Below are 21,506 nucleotides of genomic sequence, written 5' to 3'. Positions count from 1 at the left end.
CTGGGCAGACCCTGGTTTGTGTCAGGGGTGATGGGCCCTGGTCTGAGTTTGCCCAGAAAGCTAAGCGGCTTCAACAAAATGGTAGAACTAGTGAGAGACAGCTTTAGGATCAATGTCCATGTTTTCTATAAAAAAGAATGTTGTTAGAACTGGGACTGGGTCACTGCTACTGCTTCTCAACAGGTAAAGCCTTTGGCCTATTGGGTAAGACAGTTGTTCCTCGCGCTGGATATGTAGCATCCCTGGGAATGAATGCCACTATCACTGTCAGTGTGACATAATGTCAACAACATAATCAAATACTTTATGTTTCTGGTATGTCCCTCTAAACCTTTGATTCTGAGGCAGCAAGGGTAAAGGTGCAATAGTTGGACCAGACCAGGAAAGAGCAAAACCTTATAAACTGATAAATTCTTAAATTACCTATTAACAAAAGCTGCTTACAAGATATTGGATTGAGCCAAATAGAAGAACACTGAAGAATCAGAGTGATTTGGTAATATGAAATTATCAAGGGTATAAGCAAATTTTTAGTATGTCTTTCTTTGTGTTACCAATGAGTATTTTGCCATTCCAGAAAGTGTTGCTATCAACACAAGGCCATGTTCTAGACGGTATGATGAAAACAACCCAAGCATAAGTCAGGAAGAGGACTGTAGATCCAAGTTCTGATTTTATCTTCTCTGTTAATCCTTCCAAGTCTTAGAAGAACATAGCATCAAGAATATCGCAACAAGGTGCCCAAAGACTCATTGTAACTGTTTATGAAGACAAGCTTGGTTAAGGGAAACATTGAACCCCTGTATATGTGGTGAATGAGGCTAGCAGAAAGGGTGAGTTGATGCTGAACCACAGATTTTCTATTACAGAGAAAATAAGATAATTCCAGGTCCCCTGATAATTCTAGCACTATAAACTGGAGGAATGGAGAAAGAAATGTAGGCAGATTTTTGTCTCCTGTCTTTCATTGTATCTTTTTCCCTCTTGGGAAAGATAAGGGTTTTTTAAAGCAAATTGCATGAATTATTGAAGAATATATCTTATAAAACCAATATTTTTTATAGTATTTTCCCATTGTCATTGAATACTTGCGTGGCCATACCCAAATTTTTGATGAGTGCTCTCGATGGGCAGGGGTAGTGTATCTAATCTTTAAAAACCAGTACTCCCTTTTATAAATTTAAAACGCTATAAGTGTTAGATGCAGTAGCAGAAAATGTCTCATCATTTTACATTTCATCATAATGGCTATTACCTGTATAAATGTGTTTCCGTTACATTTTAGGGAATTGGGGATTTGGGTTTAAATATAACTTTCTCAGTCAAAATAATTGGAAATTGTCACCTGGTTGGCATTTGAATAGAATGTCTGATTTTTCATAAATGGACTACTGATGATAAGCAGAAAATGCTTATATTTTAATTCCAATTTAAAGATGGGGACACTGATTCTCAAATAGTGGGGAGGGCGGGTTATTGGGTGAAGGGTGCATTCAAGTGTGGATATCAAATAACTAATACTTAATCTTGGCTGTTAGCAGTGTGCATTTTAGTTTTTAGGCTTTTATAAGTAGTAAAGTGATTGTTTTCTTGAATTAAGTGCAAATTACATTTGTGTTGTTAATTTACATATATGAAAGTCTTACCACCACACGTGAAACTAAATCATGGTGTTATATCCCTGACTTGCTCATGTGCCTATAGTAATGATCTAATGATGGCATACATGTAGAGTTCTCTGGAAATACTAAAGCACTATTTTAATATAAGCTGGTAGTGTTTTATTTTACTTTCTAAAATTGTTTGCTTAAGACCTTTTTAATATTTTATTTTTTCTCAGTAACATTGCTTTTTAAAAATATTTTCAAATACTTCATCTTTGTAAGTGCATAATTTATGAATGTAGATGTAATTCATAATCAGAATTGCTTTGGATATTCTTTTGAATTTGATAAAGCCTCAGGTTTGATTCTATTTACATTTCATAGAATCTCCAGTTAAAAACATCTGAACTGATCCACCTAATCTCATGAATCTTATTATTTTCTACTCTTAGCTACGTCTCTTTTTCAGTTCTTCTCAGCCACATGCCAACAAATTTTAGATGAAAAATTAATTAGAGAAAATGACAAATTGGACTGTTAGAAATTTGAACAGTTAGTAAGTTTGACTATTATGATAAACAGAGGAAACTATACAAAATATATAAAGCTCAACTCCATTTTTTGATATATTTCTTTAAAAAATATAAACAAAATGAAACAAAGCCTGGAGTGTAATAAATTTTTAGGCTTAAGCATGAAGTCTAATTAACATATGCTAAGATATAAAGGCTTTGCTAAGGGAATTATAGACAGGCAGTTTCCCTTGACAACTGAGTGACAGGTTCTTCACTTCATATTCCTTAGACTGGCTGTCTAACCCTTATTAGCATCTCACCAAGGGAATGATGAGACTGCCAGGGGAACATTATGTGAAACTATCTCTTGAATATACCTTAATTCTTATGCTTGCCTCAATCATAGTCCTTTCAAATTGACTTTATTGCCATCGATGTTTTTTGAAGCTTGTTTTGTTTGAATTTGTTTAACATACTGAAGGCTTTTAGAGAGGGCGAGACTTTGCCCTTTACATTGAAGAGCTCCCAGTGAGACACACAGGACCTCCAGGGGCACCTGCCTGCCTCTCCTCATTCATCTGACATTACACTCTGTGTTCTCCAGGGCCTCTGTGACTCTGTCTTCCCTCTTTCGTCTGACTCATGGGATTCTTCCTCCACCTAAATCAACCATGACAATCTAAAAAGTAATAACAACCAAATATTTTTAGTGCTTAAAATATGCCAGATATTTTTATATGCACTTTCCTTTATGAATTCATCCCTTCACAGTTTCCCACCTGGAGGTGGTGGTTAGTCCCTTGTTTATACTTTCTTGCTGAGTTTGAGATAAACAATTCTACCATCATTTTACTCCTTTTCCCTGTTAACATGTGAACTTCTGGAAGCTGAAGTCTGCGGTCATTCATCCTGGTATCCCCAGTCATTAGTAGGTTCAGATTGAAGTTTATATGAAGCAGTTATCTGATCCCTCTTTTAGAACTAAAACAGAAAAGCACTGGTCCTGCTTTGCTTCATATAGAAAAGATTTCTGTGATCAAATGATTTTGTGAAATTTGCCACATTCTGTATGCCCCTTTTGGAAACCCACTGTGCATGTATCATTTTAAGTAAGTCTGCCAAAAATCTAATTTTACCTTAATATTTCTCAAATGTATTTCAACCCAGAACATTTACTCTTTACCCTACTAAAAATACAAAAAAAAAATGGCCAGGCGTGGTGTCACACACCTGTGATCCCAGCTAATCAGGAGGCTGAGGCACGAGAATCGCTTGGACCCTGGAGACAGAGGTTGCAGTGAGCCGAGATTGTGTCACTGTACTCCAGCCTGGGAGACAGAGTGAGACTCTTTCTCAAAGAAAGAAAGTTTTCTATCAGTGTAGAAACTATTTACCATTCAAGTTTCCTGATGCCAGCCAGCAGCCAATCTTGCAAGCAGGCCATTTTAAAGACAGCAGCCTCAAGCCTGCTATGCTAAGTTTTCCCTGTACCCTCTTTCACCCAGAAGTCTGGCTCTGGTTTTAGGAAGAAAGCCATCATTTAAAACCCTGTGCTGTTCTAAAAAGACGTTCGACTTCCATTAACAGAAGGGATGACTTTCTTGTTTGAAACACTATAGCTTTCGTTCAATGCCTTGTTGAAAGAAAAGGTTATTTTACAACACATAGGACAATGAAGATTATGCTAGATTAGAATGTCTCTTTAAGTTTGAGAAAGAATGGAGAATTGCTATAAGGTTAAATTGCATTTCTTCTTTTCCTTTATATACCATCTAGATACCAGAAAGAGAATACTAGATTATATTAGGCAATATGCTTAGAGTTTTTATACGGTTACTTAGGTTTTTAAGAGTTGAATCCTGTGACATTCTTGCTGAAGAAATCATTCCTTGAAGGCTGTTATTTGATGACTTAAAAAAAAACCTTTTTAGCTTGAAAAGTATAAATGTTTCTAGAAGCCTGGTAAATAAAAGGAACAGTCTGCCACAGTACACTTTATATAATGAAGAAGAAAGTGGGAATTGGTTATTTTGTGATTATATCTCTGCAGGGAAAAAGACGATGTTCATACCTGTATCCACAAACAGAGATCTTTTAGATTTCAGTTTACTTTATGGAACTATTCCCCTTCTTAGCAAATCTGAGAACAAGTTTGAGCTAATTTTAGATCTGTATCTTTGGTTATTTGGAGTATCTGTCATTTTGCTCTATGCCTGCTGTGCCCTTAATCTGGCAGGCAGTTTTTAATTACAGAGTTCCAGTCCATTCCATTTAATGAATGATTATGGACTCTTATTATTAAAACTTGAATATATTCAATTCTTCCAAGACTCTTGAAAATATCCCCCCAAAATATTTTTAAGTGTGTATCTTGCATACTGATGAGAAGAAAGGCAATGTCAGCAATGAATAGGGGAAAATAAAGAAGCTAACATGTTAAAACCAAGTAAAATTTTATCATTGCTTATTTGCTAAAGAAAGTCCATATCAATATGCGAATATGAAGGTATAGGAAATTATACTTCATGTTTTCAGAGCCAACTTTAAAGAGGGTCTTTGATTTCTTCTTACCTCGTTTACTTTACTTTATTGATAGACAACTATTTTCCCCTCTGAGCATGTCCATTTCTTTTCATACTGTCCATTAGCCACTCAGTTCTCAACTGAAAGAACCACTTCCTATCCCTGTTGCACACTCCAAAATTATCTTAACTTTCTCTTTCCTTCTCCTCTTATGGAAATCATCTTTCCCATAATGAAACGGATTTCTGTTTGCTATTAAGGAGCAAGTAAATCAATTCAATTAATTCACAGCAAGAAATCCATGATGAATTGTCTCTCCTAAAATTACTTATATTTTAAAAGGATGAACTGTTCATCCTTATATACCACTAATAGGAATATATATTTTTACAACTTTCCTAGAAAGCACTCTGGCATCAAATATCAAGGAACCTGAAAATGTTCTCATAATTTTCCCAGTAATTTTATTTCCAGAATTCATTTCTAAGAAAATAACCAGAACCAAACATTTATACACAGAGATGTTGATTGTAATGATATGTTTAAAAGAAAAAGAAAAAGTCAACTTATGTCATAAATATAATAATAAAGATAATGATAATGTAATGAAGAAGAAGGAAAAAGGGAGAGAGGGATAGATAAGCATTCATTGCCCATTTTCAGGAGGCTGCAAAAACCATGAAAATTTCTAAGTCTTCTGATGTAGCATGGTCATATGGGGTCATCATGTCCGCCTAACAGCTAATGGATGTTCAGGTATTTAAAACTAGAGAATAATAACTAAATAAATGTTCCTATAAACTATAAAGGCATTTTTCTGCTTAGTCATGCCCAAATAACAAAAGTTCAATTAAGCAGGGTACTAAGCAAAGTACAAAGCAAGATAGGTTCAGATCCCACACGGTGTTCCTATCAATTGTGTGACCTTGGGCAAGTTATTTAATCTCTGGGAACTACAGTCTGCATATTTTAAAATGTGAAAATTACACTTGCCTTATGAGGTTATTATGGGGATTCAGAAATGTAATTCATGTAAAGTGATTCATATCTCATATAATACTAGATGTACTCAAATGTTCTTATTAATGTTGCTCATTTAGTGAGGGAGACAGTTATCAATAGATCACATCCTTTAAGATGGGATACGTTAAAGGTTATCTTATTTGTCAGAGAATTAGGCTATATTTTGTTGGAGAATTTTAGTTTATTGAAAAGAATCTTAGAGTTTATTAGCTATATATACATTGTATTTAATTATACTAGGTAAGGGTCTATATGCAAGTCACCGGAAATAAATTTTCAAAATTGATGTGCATGATACCTAGGAGGAAATAGCACTTATAAGTTCCTAACCTTATAAACTCAGTCCATAAAGTTACAGTAGATGTCTCAGAGCCCCATAACATCTTGCCAGGATAATTTGCACAGGTGTTTTCTGTCCTGGATAAAGGGATGGGTACTAAATGATGACTTGACCTAAAATGAATAAGCTAATAGGAAACTTGGGAATGTTTTCACCAGACTTAACTCCTTGCCTCTTGTTTTATGAAGCCAAGTCTCTCTGGATATAGTCCATGAAATAACAATTATTATGTTATTACAAGTTTTTTCAAAGGATATGTTTTCTTTCCCATTAAAGAATTTTAGGAGTCAGCATAGTATAACCTGATAGGTTTTATGTGTGTAAAATGTATAAACTCATTAACCTATATTAGTTAAATTATTGGCAGACAGTAAATTAAGTAATTGAGAATGACAGTCTAATGGCTTTTGCATTGGTCTTTTGAAATTAGGTTGATTATTGACACTCATTGCCTTGTAATAATTTATTTCAGTTGTCAGTAAATTAAAAATAGTTTTGCAAATATTGACACAAAGTTCTTTGGAGAATATTAATATTTTGCTCACTGTAGTATACTTTGATGTGAGGTGGTCTGCCTGTAACATCTGCTGTTTCTAAAGATTCTTCCCAGGTTCTGAGGTGAGCATTTGATATGTATTCATCACTATGCATCATCTCATTTAATCTTACCAGCAATTCTGGTTTTTATATTAGTTCTATTACAGATGGAGCTATGAAGTTCAGAGGGATTTTTTTTCAATCTAAGCCTTTTTCCTCATATTAAATTTCTTACAGTATACAGCATTTAGTTGTATATGGACAATATCTAATTGTAGGCCTAGAACAAGGGTTGGTTGGTAAACTAGTAATGCAACTCGCAGGCCAAATATGGCTTGATAGCTGTTTTTGTAGTTTTGGCAAGCTAAGAATGGTTTTTATGTTTTTAAAAGTTGAAAAACATCAAATGAAAATTTTATAACACATGAAAATTGTAAGCAAGTTAAATTTCAGTTTTATTAGAACACAGCCATTTCCATTCATTTATTTATTAGCTTTAGAGTCTTTCATGCTACACAGGTAGAGTTGAGTAGGTTGGACACAGGCCCTGTGGCCTGCAGAGTTGAAAAAATTACTATCTGGCCCTTTATAGGAAAAGTTTGCTGATCCCTTGCCTAGAGGGATAATTTATCTCACCTGCTATGCCTTTATAAATGACTTTATTTGTTATTGAGTGCTTACCACTTGCTACATACCGTGTTGGGCTCTTGTCTTGGGAATACAGTCGTAAACAAAGGAATACAGTGGGTAGCTTCAAGGAGCTTACAGCTTAAAGCTTATGTTTCAATTAATATTTTAATAGTCATGGGTAGATTGATAATTCTATATGATAAAATTATTTGGTTATTCTAATAAAATATGTAAATACTCATAATGGAGACTTTCATACTCATATAGACCTAAGTAATTAATATACTAATAAAATATTAGGTTAATCTAATAGTAAAATTATTTGATTAAAATATTCATCACAAACCTTACTGTTTGACCCTCTTGATTTTTAAAAAATGCATGCATATACCACACTGAACATAAACCTATCCCTTAGATGATTTGTGATTTTATTGTGATTAGGACCATATATTACAGGCATATATTTTATGTTTGCTATAGCTCTAGATGTTGGCAGTATGGGAAATTGAGCTGAACCCTGATCATTCCACGGCATGTTCCGAAAACTGTTTATTGTTAATTTTTTGCTAAGTTCCCAATACCAGTTTTTTTCCTTGTCATTTTTTTTTTAAAACAAGTAAAAACTTATTCAAACATAATCTGAATTTTTTCTGTAGTACTTTATACTACTGCATTTGTTAACCTCGATGTGCATGTATATTTCAATTTTCCTTACTGGATGTTAGTTTTGTTAACATTAATGTATTTTAAACTTTACTTAATTGCATATGAAATGCTAATTTTTGTTATTTTAAGAATCTGCATTAATTGTGTCCAAATAGAAAAGGGTTATTTAATTTCCTCAAGGCAGCATTAGTATATAGTGAGTGTTTCTTCTCTGTGTGAGACTCATTTTCTGGTTTATATGTGTTTATGTTTATGAGAAAAATAGCATTATTTTCATGAGGAGAGAAATGGTTTTAATTCAACCATCATTTGTCTAGCCACTAAACGTCTATTGACTTATTGATATGTGCCCATAGTAACTTAGTGACTGAGAGTGCAGACGTCTGTTTCCCTGTATGCATGGAATGTTGCGTTTACACTTTCTGCCTGAAGATCCTGTTTTCCCCAAATAATAGACAAGATTTTCCAGATGAGAATTTTTGCCTGTGTATATGTGAGATTGAGTTGTACCACTTTAAGTTGATCCATGAGTATCCCTTTGTAAAATACTACTTCTGTTTTAGTAAGTTTTTTGCCTCTTTCTGTTCTTCAGTCTCCTCAAACCTGATGAATGATCATGTTGACGATTAGGATTAAATTACCTTATTTGTAACTTTCTGCACCTTTAATATTTGCTTTCAAATTTTGTTTTTGGAGACCTTAGGGCATTCATCATTTTAATGTGAACTTGTGATATTTCCTTTATCATTGTGAATTATTTCAGTTTGTTATTATTGAACTTGGTATTCAGCTTGTTATTATATCTTTTCAATTCAATTTTTATTATTTTTGTTATTACAGCCAAGTATAATGGAACATATCTTTATAATGTATTATTTATTAAAACTTTTTGGCAGGTCTCTAGTTTCTAGTCAAATGAAAGTTTAAGGAAAATTTACATGTGGAAGAAAATTTCTTTTTTGTATTACCAGGTTGTTCCTAAATTCTGTCTTTTCCATGATGTATATATGTGTGTGCACATACACGTATCTATTTATATATAAAATTTGCAATTTTGGTTCCTATTTTACTTAATTTACAGTTGTTTCTGGCTAATTTTCAATTACGTCCTAGGACCTTTTAGGTAATACCAAGGATAAAACACTTGCTAAGGTATTAATTCTCTGTGTTTTATGGTAAAATTATATATGTCATTATAAACTCTTATCTTGTGCTGAAATGGCTGAAGAAGTAGAACACCATTATAATGACAATACTTGATTAGCACAAATTCATTACCCAACCTGATGATGAGTTTGCTAATACCATGCCAACATATCATGTCTTTAGGGACCACGGCTTTCCCAGTCTGTAGATCTATACACTTTTCAATGTTTATCTTCCTTTGGCTTCCCAATGTACATAGTCTTCAAATTTTTGGATGTTAAATTCCTAGATACTGACCTGGGCATGACAGGCAAGAATCTAAATATTTAATCCACCTATTAGTAATTTTCATGTATAAATGCAGATAAAACATTGAAATGGGCCGAGTGTGGTGGCTCACGCCTGTAATCCCAACACTTGGGGAGGCCGAGGTGGGTGAATCACGAGGTCAAGAGATCAAAACCATCCTGGCCAAAATGGTGAAACCCCATCTCTACTAAAAATACAAAAATTTGCCAGGCATGGTGGTGTGTGTCTGTAGTTCCAGCTACTCAGGAGGCGAGGCAGGAGAACTGCTTGAACCTGGGAGGTGGAGGTTGCAGTGAGCCAAGATCACGCCACTGCACTCCAGCCTGGGTGACAGAGCCAGACTCCACCTCAAAAAAATTAAATAAATAAATGAAACATTGAAATGAAAAAAGAAGTCATTTGTTAGGTGTCTTCTGTTTCAGCCCTACCATATAAATGAATATTTTCTTCATCTGTGGGAAGGCTGGTGGTAAGAACTGCCAAGCAATGAAAACAAATAGCTTTAACCACACAAAATAAAACACTTATTCGCATAACTGAAAAGGATAGAGGAGAATTCAGCTTCAGTGAGGCTTGATGGGCTACCAAAACAGCCCCCAGGTACTGGTTTCTTGTTTCTTAACTCTTTGACCCGCACTGCCAGCTTCATTCTCAGGTGCCACATTGTGGATCTCTGGCTCTAGGCTGTCCTCTTGTGTTGCAGACTGGCTGCCATCTCAACATGTCTTTCTGCTGAAGAGCAGAAGTCTCTTGCAGGGTTGATGCACACACCCCAGCAATTCTTGTGCTCTCTTTGGTCCGAACTGTGGCATGTGCTCATCTCCAAACAATTTGCAGTGGATAAGGGGATAAATTATGTTGATCATCTTTACCAGTCCTGATACCTCCAGAACTGAGTATCTAATTGTATACTTGAGAGAGGGTAAATAAATATTCAAAGAAAAGTCAGGTGCTAGTATCTAATAAAGAGGAGGAATGCATGCTGGGGATGTAGTATCTTTTTTTACTATATAGGAGTCCCCTTTTTCCACAGGGGATATGTTCCAAGATCCCTAGTGGGTGCCTGGTACCACGGATAGTACTGAACTCTATATACACTGTTTTCCTATGCATACATACCTTTGATAAAGTTTAATTTGTAAATTAGTAAGAGATTAGCAATAATAACTGGTGATAAAATAGAACATTGATAAGAATAGACTGAAATAAAAGTTATGTAAATGTGATTCTCTCTCAAAATGTCTGATTGGATTATACTCACCTGTTTTTGGGCAGCTGTTGATTGTGGGTAACTGAAACCCTGGAGCTCAAAACTATGGAAAAGGGGGTCCACTGTACTTGTTCTGGTGAAGTGTTCATCCTAAGAACTTGAAGAAAATGGAAGAAATAAAAAGGACACTATCTTCCTATTACCATGACAGATTAATCTATTGCAAGTTTCCATTTTAGCTGGGACTATATGTTTTGTCTGTATGTTTTTAGCATTGATGTCAGAAAGGCTTGCAGTTGGGTGTATTTGTGAGGTGAGGCAGGGTACAAATCAATTCCAGTAGTCTCACTTTAACATACAGAGGAATGAAAAATTCCAAAGAATATGACAGATATTCACCTGTCACCTATTTGAGTTTAGTCTCAAAATATTTTATTAGCATTCATCTATTACAAGAATGTTAAACTGCTTGTTTAATTATTTTTAATTGGGAAAAGTCTTCTATTGATTAATTTAGGCTACCAAGAGATTGAGGTGCCAGTCCAACTGAAAAGCATAGACTATATCTGATATGGTTTGGCTGTGTTCCCACCCAAAATCTCATCTTGAACTGAATCCCCATAATCCTTATAATCTGCACGTGTCAACGGAGAAACCAGCTGGAGGTAATTGAATCATGGCGGTGGTTTCCTTCATGATGTTCTCCTAATAGTGAGTTCTCATGAGATCTGATGGTTTAATAAGCGTGTGGCAGTTCCTCCTCCATTTGTTTTCCTTCCTGCCACCCTGTGTAGAAGGTGCCTTGTTTCCCCTTTGCCTTCTGCCATGATTGTAAGTTTCCTGAACTTACAATGCTGAACTGTGAGTCAATTATGCCTCTTTCTTTTATAAATTATCCAGGCTCAGGCAGTTCTTTATAGCAGTGTGAAAGTGGACTAATATATTTGCAGCTTTGTAATTTTAGGAAATAACAAAATGTTCCTTTTGTCATTGTCAATAGTATTTTCTCACCAAGGTACAATATGTAGAATGTGTACTGCTATTCAAACATATGGCATGAGACATCTGCATTACAGCAAATATTCATTCATTCATTTATTGAGTAAATATTTACTGAGTGCTTACTGTGTGCTGTTTGAGGTACTCAGGATAAAACAGAAAACAAAACTGAGGATTAGCCCTGCCTCCTGGTATAAAGAGACAATAAATAATATGTAATGTGTTAGAAAGTGTTATTTCCTTTGGAGAAAACAGAAAATTCTGAGTAGGGTAAGGGCAGTCGGGACAGTCAAGATGAAGCTTGCTAGGGTCGGGCAGAGGGAAGTGCGTGAAGTCACAGTTTTAAGTAGGGTAATCAGGGTGTGCCTCATTAAGAAGGTGAAATTTTAACAAAGATTAGATGAAGGAAAGAAGTTATGAAGACCTTTTATATCTATGTCTTATTTAAATTCAACAGCTACTTTTTGATATGAATTGTATCCTCTTCATATTTCACACAAGAATCAGAGGCTGGGGCAGTATAAAATTAGGGAGAGCTGGAAATTTTCTGGTTCGTGCAGATTTTGTAAACAATTGAATTGTAGAAAATGACAGTTCTTTGTGGTTGATAAATACACATAAGTGAAATCTTCAGTTTATGTTGAGGATATATGGCATATTTGAGTGTGCTCCTGGCAGTTTGAGGGTTCTGAATTTCTAGGAGAGGGGAGTAGAGTTCGAGGTGGAAGCTGTTTTGACTTTGTATTTGCACAGCAAGCACATACAGTATGTACATAGCGACATACACTTAGTGTACTTTTTCTTGTGCCGTGGTGGTGGTGGTCAGAGAGACTAGGAGTGGAGAAGCACCAGCCACCTCTTGCCGTTGTTCTTTCTTTGAGAGATGATTCTATTTAGTCAGCAATTAATGTGTTCTTCCTATACCTTTCATTCCTAATTATTTTTGCCTTTGTTTTAATTTTTATATTTTTTCATTTATTAGCTCATTGATTCAACAGATGTTAGATAACCAATATTTGTCGTTAGTGATTATCATCATTGAAGTCATAATGTTTTACATTTATTTAATACCTTTATATCTCATAGCATATAGATTTGCATATATGTGTATATATAAAATTTTATGTGAATGATCTAGTGTAGAACCTTCAGGAAATATTTATAATTATTATTGCCATTTTTCTAAGTAAGTTATTATTTCTCATGAGTTCCAATCCATCTCATACTATAGGTTTCACAGCATGATTTATCTATTTTCTGAATCTTCCTTACTTACAGGATACCATGTAAGAAAATAGTGTTTCTTTCCCTGCCTCTGTATATGATTATTTCTCATATACAGGTAGCAGCTTTGATAATAACAGCTTTGTTGATGAAACTAGAAGCATTGGTATTTGAATTGTTTAAAAACTGCAGGAAAATCATTGTAAGTTCTTTGTCATTTTGACATAAATCATCTTGAGGAATTATTTTCTTGGAAAAATCACACACTAATATTTGAAAACATAATACTTAATGCTTTATGGCATTTTCTTAATAAAATATCTTGCTTTTGCAGACTGCTATTTTTTGATATATGTTCATTTAGTTTGGTTGTGGTTGAGAATATGCCTTGTCTTGTACTGATATTCAGATGCCCGGCACTGGAGAGACTGCTACTGTTTTGGTAAAGGACTCTGTTCCCTCCTGTCCTAGTCAGTGTTGGGCTGAGATGTGGACGCAGCTGGGGAACACATGCTTATCGCCTCTGTGAGTGTCTACTGAAGCTGAGAGGGATAGTTTATATGTTACTGGGTATAAATCTGGATCCTAAATATCTCAGGATCAATGGAATGGAGATAAGAAAATGAAACAGAGTTTTCTAATTTAAAAGAAATGTATGACCTTTTCTATACGATCTCAAGAAGGTACAACTAAGACCAGTTACAAGACAATAAAGGGAGATATACTTGACACAATAATTTTATGGAATTTTAATAGAATTATTGAGATATGCAATGGGCTAGTTAGAAATTTCCTGTCACTATAAGTTTGTACCAGCTTAGTGTGAGGGATAAAGAAGGGACTCGATTTGATCATATACCAAATGTTTAATATATGCTTACTGTGTATTAATCATTTTTCTAGGTACTGGGGATATCATAGTGAATTAAAACTGACCCTACTCCTTAGTAATAAGCACTAAGTGACTTTAAAAATAGTATGAAATTATATTAGTCCATTCTTATGCTGCTATGAAGAAATACCTGAGACTGGGTATAAAGGAAGGAGGTTTAACTGACTCACAGTTCCACATTGCTGGGGAGGACTCAGGAAACTTACAATCATGGCAGAAGGCCAAAGAGAAGCAAGCACCTTCTAAACAGGGTGGTATGATGGAGTGAGTGCAAGCAGGGGAAATGCGAGACGCTTATAAGACCATCAAATCTTATGAGACTTATTCACTATCATGAGAACAGCATGGGGGAGACTGCCACCATGATTCAATTACTTCCCACCAGGACCTTCCCACGACTTGTGGGGATTATGGAGATTACAATTCAAGATGTGGTTTGGGTGGTGACACAACCAAACCATATCATGCTGGCCCTGGTCCGTCCCATATCTCATGTCCTCACATTTCAAAACACAATCACTCCTTCTTCCCAAGAGTCCCCCCAGAGTCGTAACTCATTCCAGCATGAACTCAAAAGTCCAAGTCCAAATCTGACATAAGGCAAGTCCCTTCTGCTTATGAACATGTAAAATCAAAAGCAAGTTAGTTACTTCCTAGTGAGTAAATATACACATTCCAAATGGGAGAAATTGGCCAAAAAACAAAGGGGCTACAGGCCCCATGCAAGTCTAAAATCCAATAAGGCAGTCATTAAACCTTAAAGTTCCAAAACGATCTACTTTGACTCCATGTCTCATGTCCAGGTCATGCTGATGCAAGAGGTCAGCTCCCACGGCCTTGGGGAGCTCCACCCCTGTGGCTTTGCAGGGTACAGACTAGCCTCACTCTTGGCTGCTTTCAGAGGCCGGCATTGAGTGCCTGCAGCTTTTCCAGGTGGAAGTGCAAGCTGTTGCTGGACCTACCATTCTGGGGTCTAGAGAATGGTGGCCCTCCTCTCACGGCTCTACTAGGCAGTGCCCCAGTCAGGACTCTGTGTGTGGACTCTGACTCCACATTTCCCCTCTGCACTGCCCTAGCAGAGGTTCTCCATGAGGGCTCTGCCCCTGTAGCAAACTTCTGCCTTGGACATTCAGGCATTTCTGTCCATCTTCTGAAATCTTGGTTAGAGGTTCCCAAACCTCACTTCTTGAGTTCTGTGTGCTTTCAGGCCCAACACCATGTGTAAGCTGCCAAGGCTTGGGGCTTGGACCCTCTGAGGCAATGGCCTGAGCTTTATCGTGTCCCCTTTTAGCCACAGCTGGGACTGAAGCAGCTAGGATACAGGCACGATGTCCCGAGGCTGCACAGAGCAGGGGCACCCTGGGCCCAGCTCATGAAACAATTTTTTTTCCTCCTAGGCCACTGGGCCTGTGTTGGGAGGGGCTGCTATGAAGGTCTCTGACATTCCCTGGAGATATTTTCCCCATTGTCTTTGGATTAACATTTCATTCTTTGTTACTTATGCAAATTTCTGCAGTGGACTTGAATTTCTCCCCCAGAAAATGGGTTTCTCTTTTCTATTGCATAATCAGGCTGTGAATTTTCCAAATTTTTATGCTCTGCTTACTCTTGAATGCTTTGACGCTTAGAAATTTCTTCTGCCAGATATCCTAAGTCATCTTTCTCAAGTTCAAAGTTCACATATTTCTATGGCAGGGGCAAAATGCCACCAGTCTCTTTGCTAAAGAATAGCAAGAGTCACCTTTGCTCCAGTTCCCAAGAAGTTCCTCATCTCCGTCTGAGACCACCTCAGCCTGGACAACATTGTCCATATCACTATCAGCATTTTGGTCAAAGCCATTCAATAAGTCTTTAGGAAGTTCTAAACTTTCCCACATCTTCCTGTCTTCTTAACCCTCCAAGTCTCTAGGAAGTTCTAAACTTTCACACACTTCCCTGTCTTCTGAGTCCTCCAAATGGTTCTAACCTCTGCCTGTTTCCTAGTTTCAAAGTTGCTTCTTCATTTTCAGGCATATTTATAGCAGCACCCTTCTCCTGGTACTTACTGTATTACTGTTCTCACGCTGCTATGAAGAAATACCAAAGTCTGGGTAATTTATAAAGGAAAGAGCTTTAATTGACTCACAGTTTTGTGTTGCTGGGGAGGCCTCAGGAAGCTTAGAATCATAGCAGATGGCAAAGGATAAGCAGGAACTTTCTTCATAGGGAGGCAAGATGGAGTAAGTGCAAGCAGGGGAAATGTCAGATGCTTATAAAACCATCAGATCTCATGAGACTCACTCAGTATCATGAGAACAGAATGGAGGAAACTGCTCCCAAGATTCAATAACTTCCCACCTGGTCCCTCCCACAATTCATGGGGATTATGGGAACTACAATTCAAGATGAGGACACAGCCAAGCCATATCAGAAATGTTTAAGATATGTACAAGTATAAAAAATAATAAACCAAATAATTTTGTAACCACAATCCAACTTAATAAATGCTACCTATACAGTTCAAGACTTCTGTGGCCCTTTCTCATGGTTAAATCTAAAAATTTTTATTCTCTTATATTTCTTAATACTTTAACAAAAGCAACACTAAACCTACGTAAAGGTAATAAGCATGTTTTTACATTGTGTATATGTATGCAATTATACTGCCTGTGTGATTCTGTAACTCATGACTGTATCATACATTTATTCTTCTATTTTTTTGTTGTTGTTCATTCATTTTTGTCATAGAATAACCCAGTGTTTAAATATGCCACAAATTTTTTGTTAATGTAAGGTACTACAAATGTATATCAGTGATTTTTATTTGGGCTTATCAGATTACTAGTGAAAATCAACATCCTTTCATGTGTATTGGCTTTTTCTGTTTTGCTAGTCTTTAACTTGCCTATTAAAATATTTTGTGTATTTGCTTTCATGGCTCACTGCAGCCTCGACCTCTTGGGCTCAAGCAATTCTCCCACCTCAGCCTCCCAAGGTGTGCACCACCATGTTCGGCTAATTTTTTTGTAGTGATGGGCTTTTGCTGTGTTACTGAGGCTCATCTCAATTTTCTACGCTCAAGCAATCTTACAGGTCTATTGGCTGTTTCATGTGTATTGGTGATATGGTTTGACTGTGTCCCCACCAAAATCTCATTTGGAATTCTCACAGGTTGTGGGAGGGACCTGGTGGGAGGTAATTAAATCATGGGGGGCAGGTCTTTCTTTTGCTGTTCTCTTGATAGCGAGTAAGTCTCATGAAATCTGATGGTTTTAAAAAGAGGAGTTTTCCTGAACAAGCTCTCTTTGCCTGCTGCCATCCACGTAGGATGTAGCTTGGTCCTCCTTTCCTTCTGCCATGATTATGAGGCCTCCCCAGCCATATGGAACTGTAAGTCCCATTAAACCTATTTCTTTTGTAAATTGCCCAGTCTTGGGTATGTCTTTATCAGCAGCATGAAAATGGACTAATTCAATTGGCTTTTTCAGGTTTGCTGTTCTTTAACTTGCCTATTAAAATATTTTGCCTATTCTTCCATCCACTTATTTATTCTTTATAGATTTTTACAGATTCTTTATGTATTCTGGATAGTAACCTTTTGTTTTTAGTTATGTTTGTGGAAAATACCTTCTTTCATTTTGAAGCTTTCTTTTTTTACTTTATGCATATTGTTTGTTGATGAAAGAAGGGTCTTAATTAAAAGTAGCTGAATTCATCAGTTCTTTCTCTTCAGATTTATATTTATTTTTGCACCTTGTTTAAAATACTACCTACTGCAATCATTTTCTTTTCTGTTTTTTTTTTTGTAAATGTTTGGAGACTTTGCTAGTATGTTTTCAAATATGCATCTGTATATATTTCTGTCTTCCCAATTCTGTTCAGATATCTATTTACCAACCATATGGCACAAAAAACACTTCTTTGTGCTAGTCACTGTTGTAGTTCCTAGAAGACAGCTGTGAATCACACAAGCAAATACCTATGCTTCTGTGGTGCTAATATTCCACTGTTTCATTTTGCCAGTACCCTGTTGTGTTAATTAATTTGTATATCTGAATATCCAGAAAGGCAAGTTCAACTACCGTGTTGTTTTGCAAAATTGCCTTTGCTTTTTTTTTGGTCCCTTATTCTTTCATGTAAATCATAATCGTTTGAGTTCTGCGAAAAATATCGTTGACTCAATAGATGACTTTTCTTATCTTTCTATCCCTGTGAGTCTTTGATACTCTTTCCACGTATATGTGAAAAATTATATTTTAAGACTAATTAGCCAGGTGTGGTGGCTCACACCTATAATCCCAGCACTTTGGGGGGCCAAGGTCGTAGGATTGCTTGAGCCCAGGAATTTGAGACCAGCCTGGGTAACATGGCAAAACCCCATCACAGATTAGCTGAGCATGGTGGTGCACACCTGTAGTCCCAGCTACTTGGGAGGCTGAGGTGGGAGGATTGCTTGAGTCCAGAAGGTCAAGGCTGCAGTGAGCTGTGATTGTGCCATTGCACTCCATCCTGTAGGACAGAGGAAGACTCTGTCTCAGAAAGAAAAAACGAAAAAAGCAAAAGTATAATCTGAAAAATGGAGCCACTTGTTGGTTCATAACATAATACATTGTATCCTAAAAGCAATATATTTTATGTAACTGAGAAAAAAATCGAAGTAGTTGAAACAAAAATTCCCACTCACTGGCATCGTAAGTCTATGTTTTGTGCATTTCTATTAGGAAACTAACATTACAAACTACTTATTATAAAGTCATATACTTTCTTACTTTGCTAAATTTCATGCCTTTAATGTCTTCTCAGTCCTTGGATAGTGAGTGTGAGGGTTGTCTTTTTTTTTTTTTTTTAAGAAAATATCATATCAGTGGAATTTTTCACAGCACCTCAGTGCTTCTGATGCTAGGAAATTGGGCTTTATTCTATATAAAAATAATCTTAAATATTAATATATAGTAGGTGAGTATCACTTGATACCTTATAATATTTCTACATTATTCCTTGTTTGCAGGATCTTGGCAGTTTCTCATCTTTACCTTTCTGTTTCTCCTCTCTTAGATCTTAATATGTTACCCTAAGACCCAGAAAACAGTGAACACATCCTTAGTTGGCCACAGGCCTGTTATTGCACTTTGGTTAAGATTTTGTTTTTCAGGTCTCCTTTCTAACTGTCGGACGCTGCCCTGTTATTAGAGCTATTTCCACTTCTAGTGAGTTCATTCCCAGTCTGTAATGAGATTAGAACCATTTCAACTTTTGAATGGCTGCTGTTTAGCAGTTAAACACCTTCAACGAGTTTAATAGAAATTCTTGGTTTAGATTCAGTCTGACTTTCTCAGTGCTAATAATCTCTCTCCATGTCCTGAGCCAAGCATTTCTATGTGTTTATTGTAAATGATGAGGTAAAGTAAGATATTCCCGCCTTGCTCATATGTTTCAAGTAGCTTTTCTTTTATAGTATCCTTCTTGTGAAACTAACTCTAGAGATGTAATATGACATTTTTCAGTCAGCTATCTCAGAACTTGTTTTACTTTGTGAGAGTAAAGAAATAGGATTTCTAGTCATGGCTTTGCTGCTAATTACTACCTAGCTGTCCAGTTGTCAACAAGTCAGTTTTTATCTCTTGTTTTTATTAATCTACAAAATGTTGCGGTGGTACTAGATAGATTACTTCCTGGGTTTTGTTTAACTATCATTTTTCCCATGGCTTTCTATGTGGATTCTGTGAAGGTAGATAATGATCTATTAATCATCCATTATGTTGTAGTTTCTATTTGCCATTTAAATGTTATTTCCTTTTTGGTGAGTATGTCTATTGTTAGCATTTAAAAGAGGAAGACAACTTTCGTTGTCATTTATGGTATATTTAGCAATAAGATACTGCACGATTATACTCCCTAGCCAGTGTACATTTTTATAAGTGTATTTGTAAAAATCAATTTTCTTCCTCAAGAATATTATTTAAACATTTATTGAACATTTACTATGCAACAAACTGGTGCCTGGCACTGGAAACAATAATGAATGAACCTGCCCTTGAGGAACTTTCAGTGTAATGATTTTTGGTTTGGTGGCAGTCTGTTCTGTTCAACCATGCTAATATTCCTGTGTGCCCTGCCATATGCTTCTATCTTCCTTTTTAGGAGTGTTAACCTAAGAAGGGTCACTTCTTTATGTCCTTGCTTGGTGATTATAGTAAATTTCAATGTTCTTTTAGGGTCAAGAAAGTATATGTCGATGATCTTGTAAAGATGACATATACATCTTTTAGAGCATAATATATTTCTGAATGATGAGAAATTAATTTTTTCATTGGTCACTATATTGTAGGACAGTCATAAACGAATGAAGTACAGGTTGAGCTTGACACATTTAAAGAGACCTTGAAGTAAAAGAAGAACCTTTAAATCTACCGAGAATGGTTCTTAGAATAATTTAAGAGGCAGTATGGGTGTTTTGTATCCTTGAAAACTCTTTGAATGGCAACTTTATATACTAGATTATATTTAACTTTACCTTACTCAGCTGTTTGTCAGAGTCCAAGAATTGTTTTATTCCTGAATTAAGAAGTCTGAAGTCCCATCGTGCTCACTTTTACGTACCTTTGCCTCTGTATGACATTGGAGGAAAAGGTGTCATTTCAAAAATATGGTCTCTTTAGCCATCCAAGTTCACTAGTGCCAACAAACTGGCACTTTAGTGGCTTCATACTTATAAATATATTTCAGTGTTTTTCACTGGGTAATATATCTTATAGAGAAGGCAAAGAACTTATAAATTAATTTCATGATGTCCAAAAGATAATCCAGGAGACATATTTACACAGGCATAGCTCCTTATTCTGTGTCTCACAAGGGAGAAAGAGGCTTTTATCAAATAATATTATAGGACAGCTATCTTGGTTTTACTTAAAATGTGAAGTTTTATTATTCAATATTCATATTAGCTTTTTCATTCATGTAAACTTGTCATTTCTGCTTAAAGAACTTCGAAGTTTCATCAAAATAGTTTCATTTTAATTTCAGGTAGTTGAGAATATAATTTATTATACATGTATCAAAGTCCTTATGTTAATCGTGAATGTCATCACATCAGTATTTTTTAAAGACCCATTAATGTAATATAATCTATACTTTCTTAAATAAAACGATTGTCATAATCAGTCCATTATTGTAACACTCTAATACCATTCCTGAAACGTCCCATGATGTGAAATAAAAAAGATAATGATAATGATTCTAATGATACAGGAATAGTAAAGGCATAATAGGATATGTCTATTGATACCTTATCTTTACTTTTGTAACTCTTGATCTTGTTCATAAAGGTGAAATTACTACTTATTCTTACCTTTTCTTTTACTTTAATACATAGGGATGTGAGCTCATTTCAACTCCTGATCAAGACCACACTGACTTTACTAAGTGTCTTGAAATGCTCCAAAAGAAGATAGAAGAAAAAGACTTAAAGGTAATATATACATGTATTTGGTGGTTATTCCAAGGATGTGAAAAAAATGTGTGTTTATTTTTTCACTCAGCTGAAATGGATATTTACTTTTGTGCTGTTTTTTTTTTTTTTTAATTGCTGTCAGGTTTTTTTTCCCATGTATAGCAGATAAATCTGCACTTAGTTGCCAAAACATTAACATGTGCACTTAAACCAGGGGACACAAATGTAAACATCTTACAGTGGCATGGTAATAAAATGGGTGAGCTGGACCGTGTGTCAAGTAATCAAAACTGGGAACTCATTCTTGCCTGAAAGCGACTAGCTACTATTCGTCTCTAGTTGATTGTTGCCATGAAGAGCTATATGTATTTTTGGACTATGTATATTTACATATTATGTGGGCAAAAAAAATATGGCCTTGATTTGGCCCCTGGGCTATCATTGCAAATTTTTATG

At 35.8% G+C, this 21,506-nt stretch overlaps 1 protein-coding gene across 1 annotated transcript in view; it reads left to right on the top strand.

Annotated features, from left to right (window-relative positions):
* TPK1 (thiamin pyrophosphokinase 1) overlaps nt 1-21,506 on the top strand; it is a 398,550-nt gene that overhangs the window by 203,671 nt on the left and 173,373 nt on the right. Inside the window, exon 5 of the mRNA XM_030826376.1 lies at nt 20,973-21,068. Coding sequence (XP_030682236.1) covers nt 20,973-21,068 — 96 coding nt within the window. The remainder of the gene's footprint in view (nt 1-20,972; nt 21,069-21,506) is intronic.

Source organism: Nomascus leucogenys, chromosome 13, assembly GCF_006542625.1.
Source record: "Nomascus leucogenys isolate Asia chromosome 13, Asia_NLE_v1, whole genome shotgun sequence".
NCBI classification, from domain to species: Eukaryota; Metazoa; Chordata; class Mammalia; order Primates; family Hylobatidae; genus Nomascus; species Nomascus leucogenys.
This window is presented reverse-complemented; position numbering and strand designations above follow the sequence as displayed.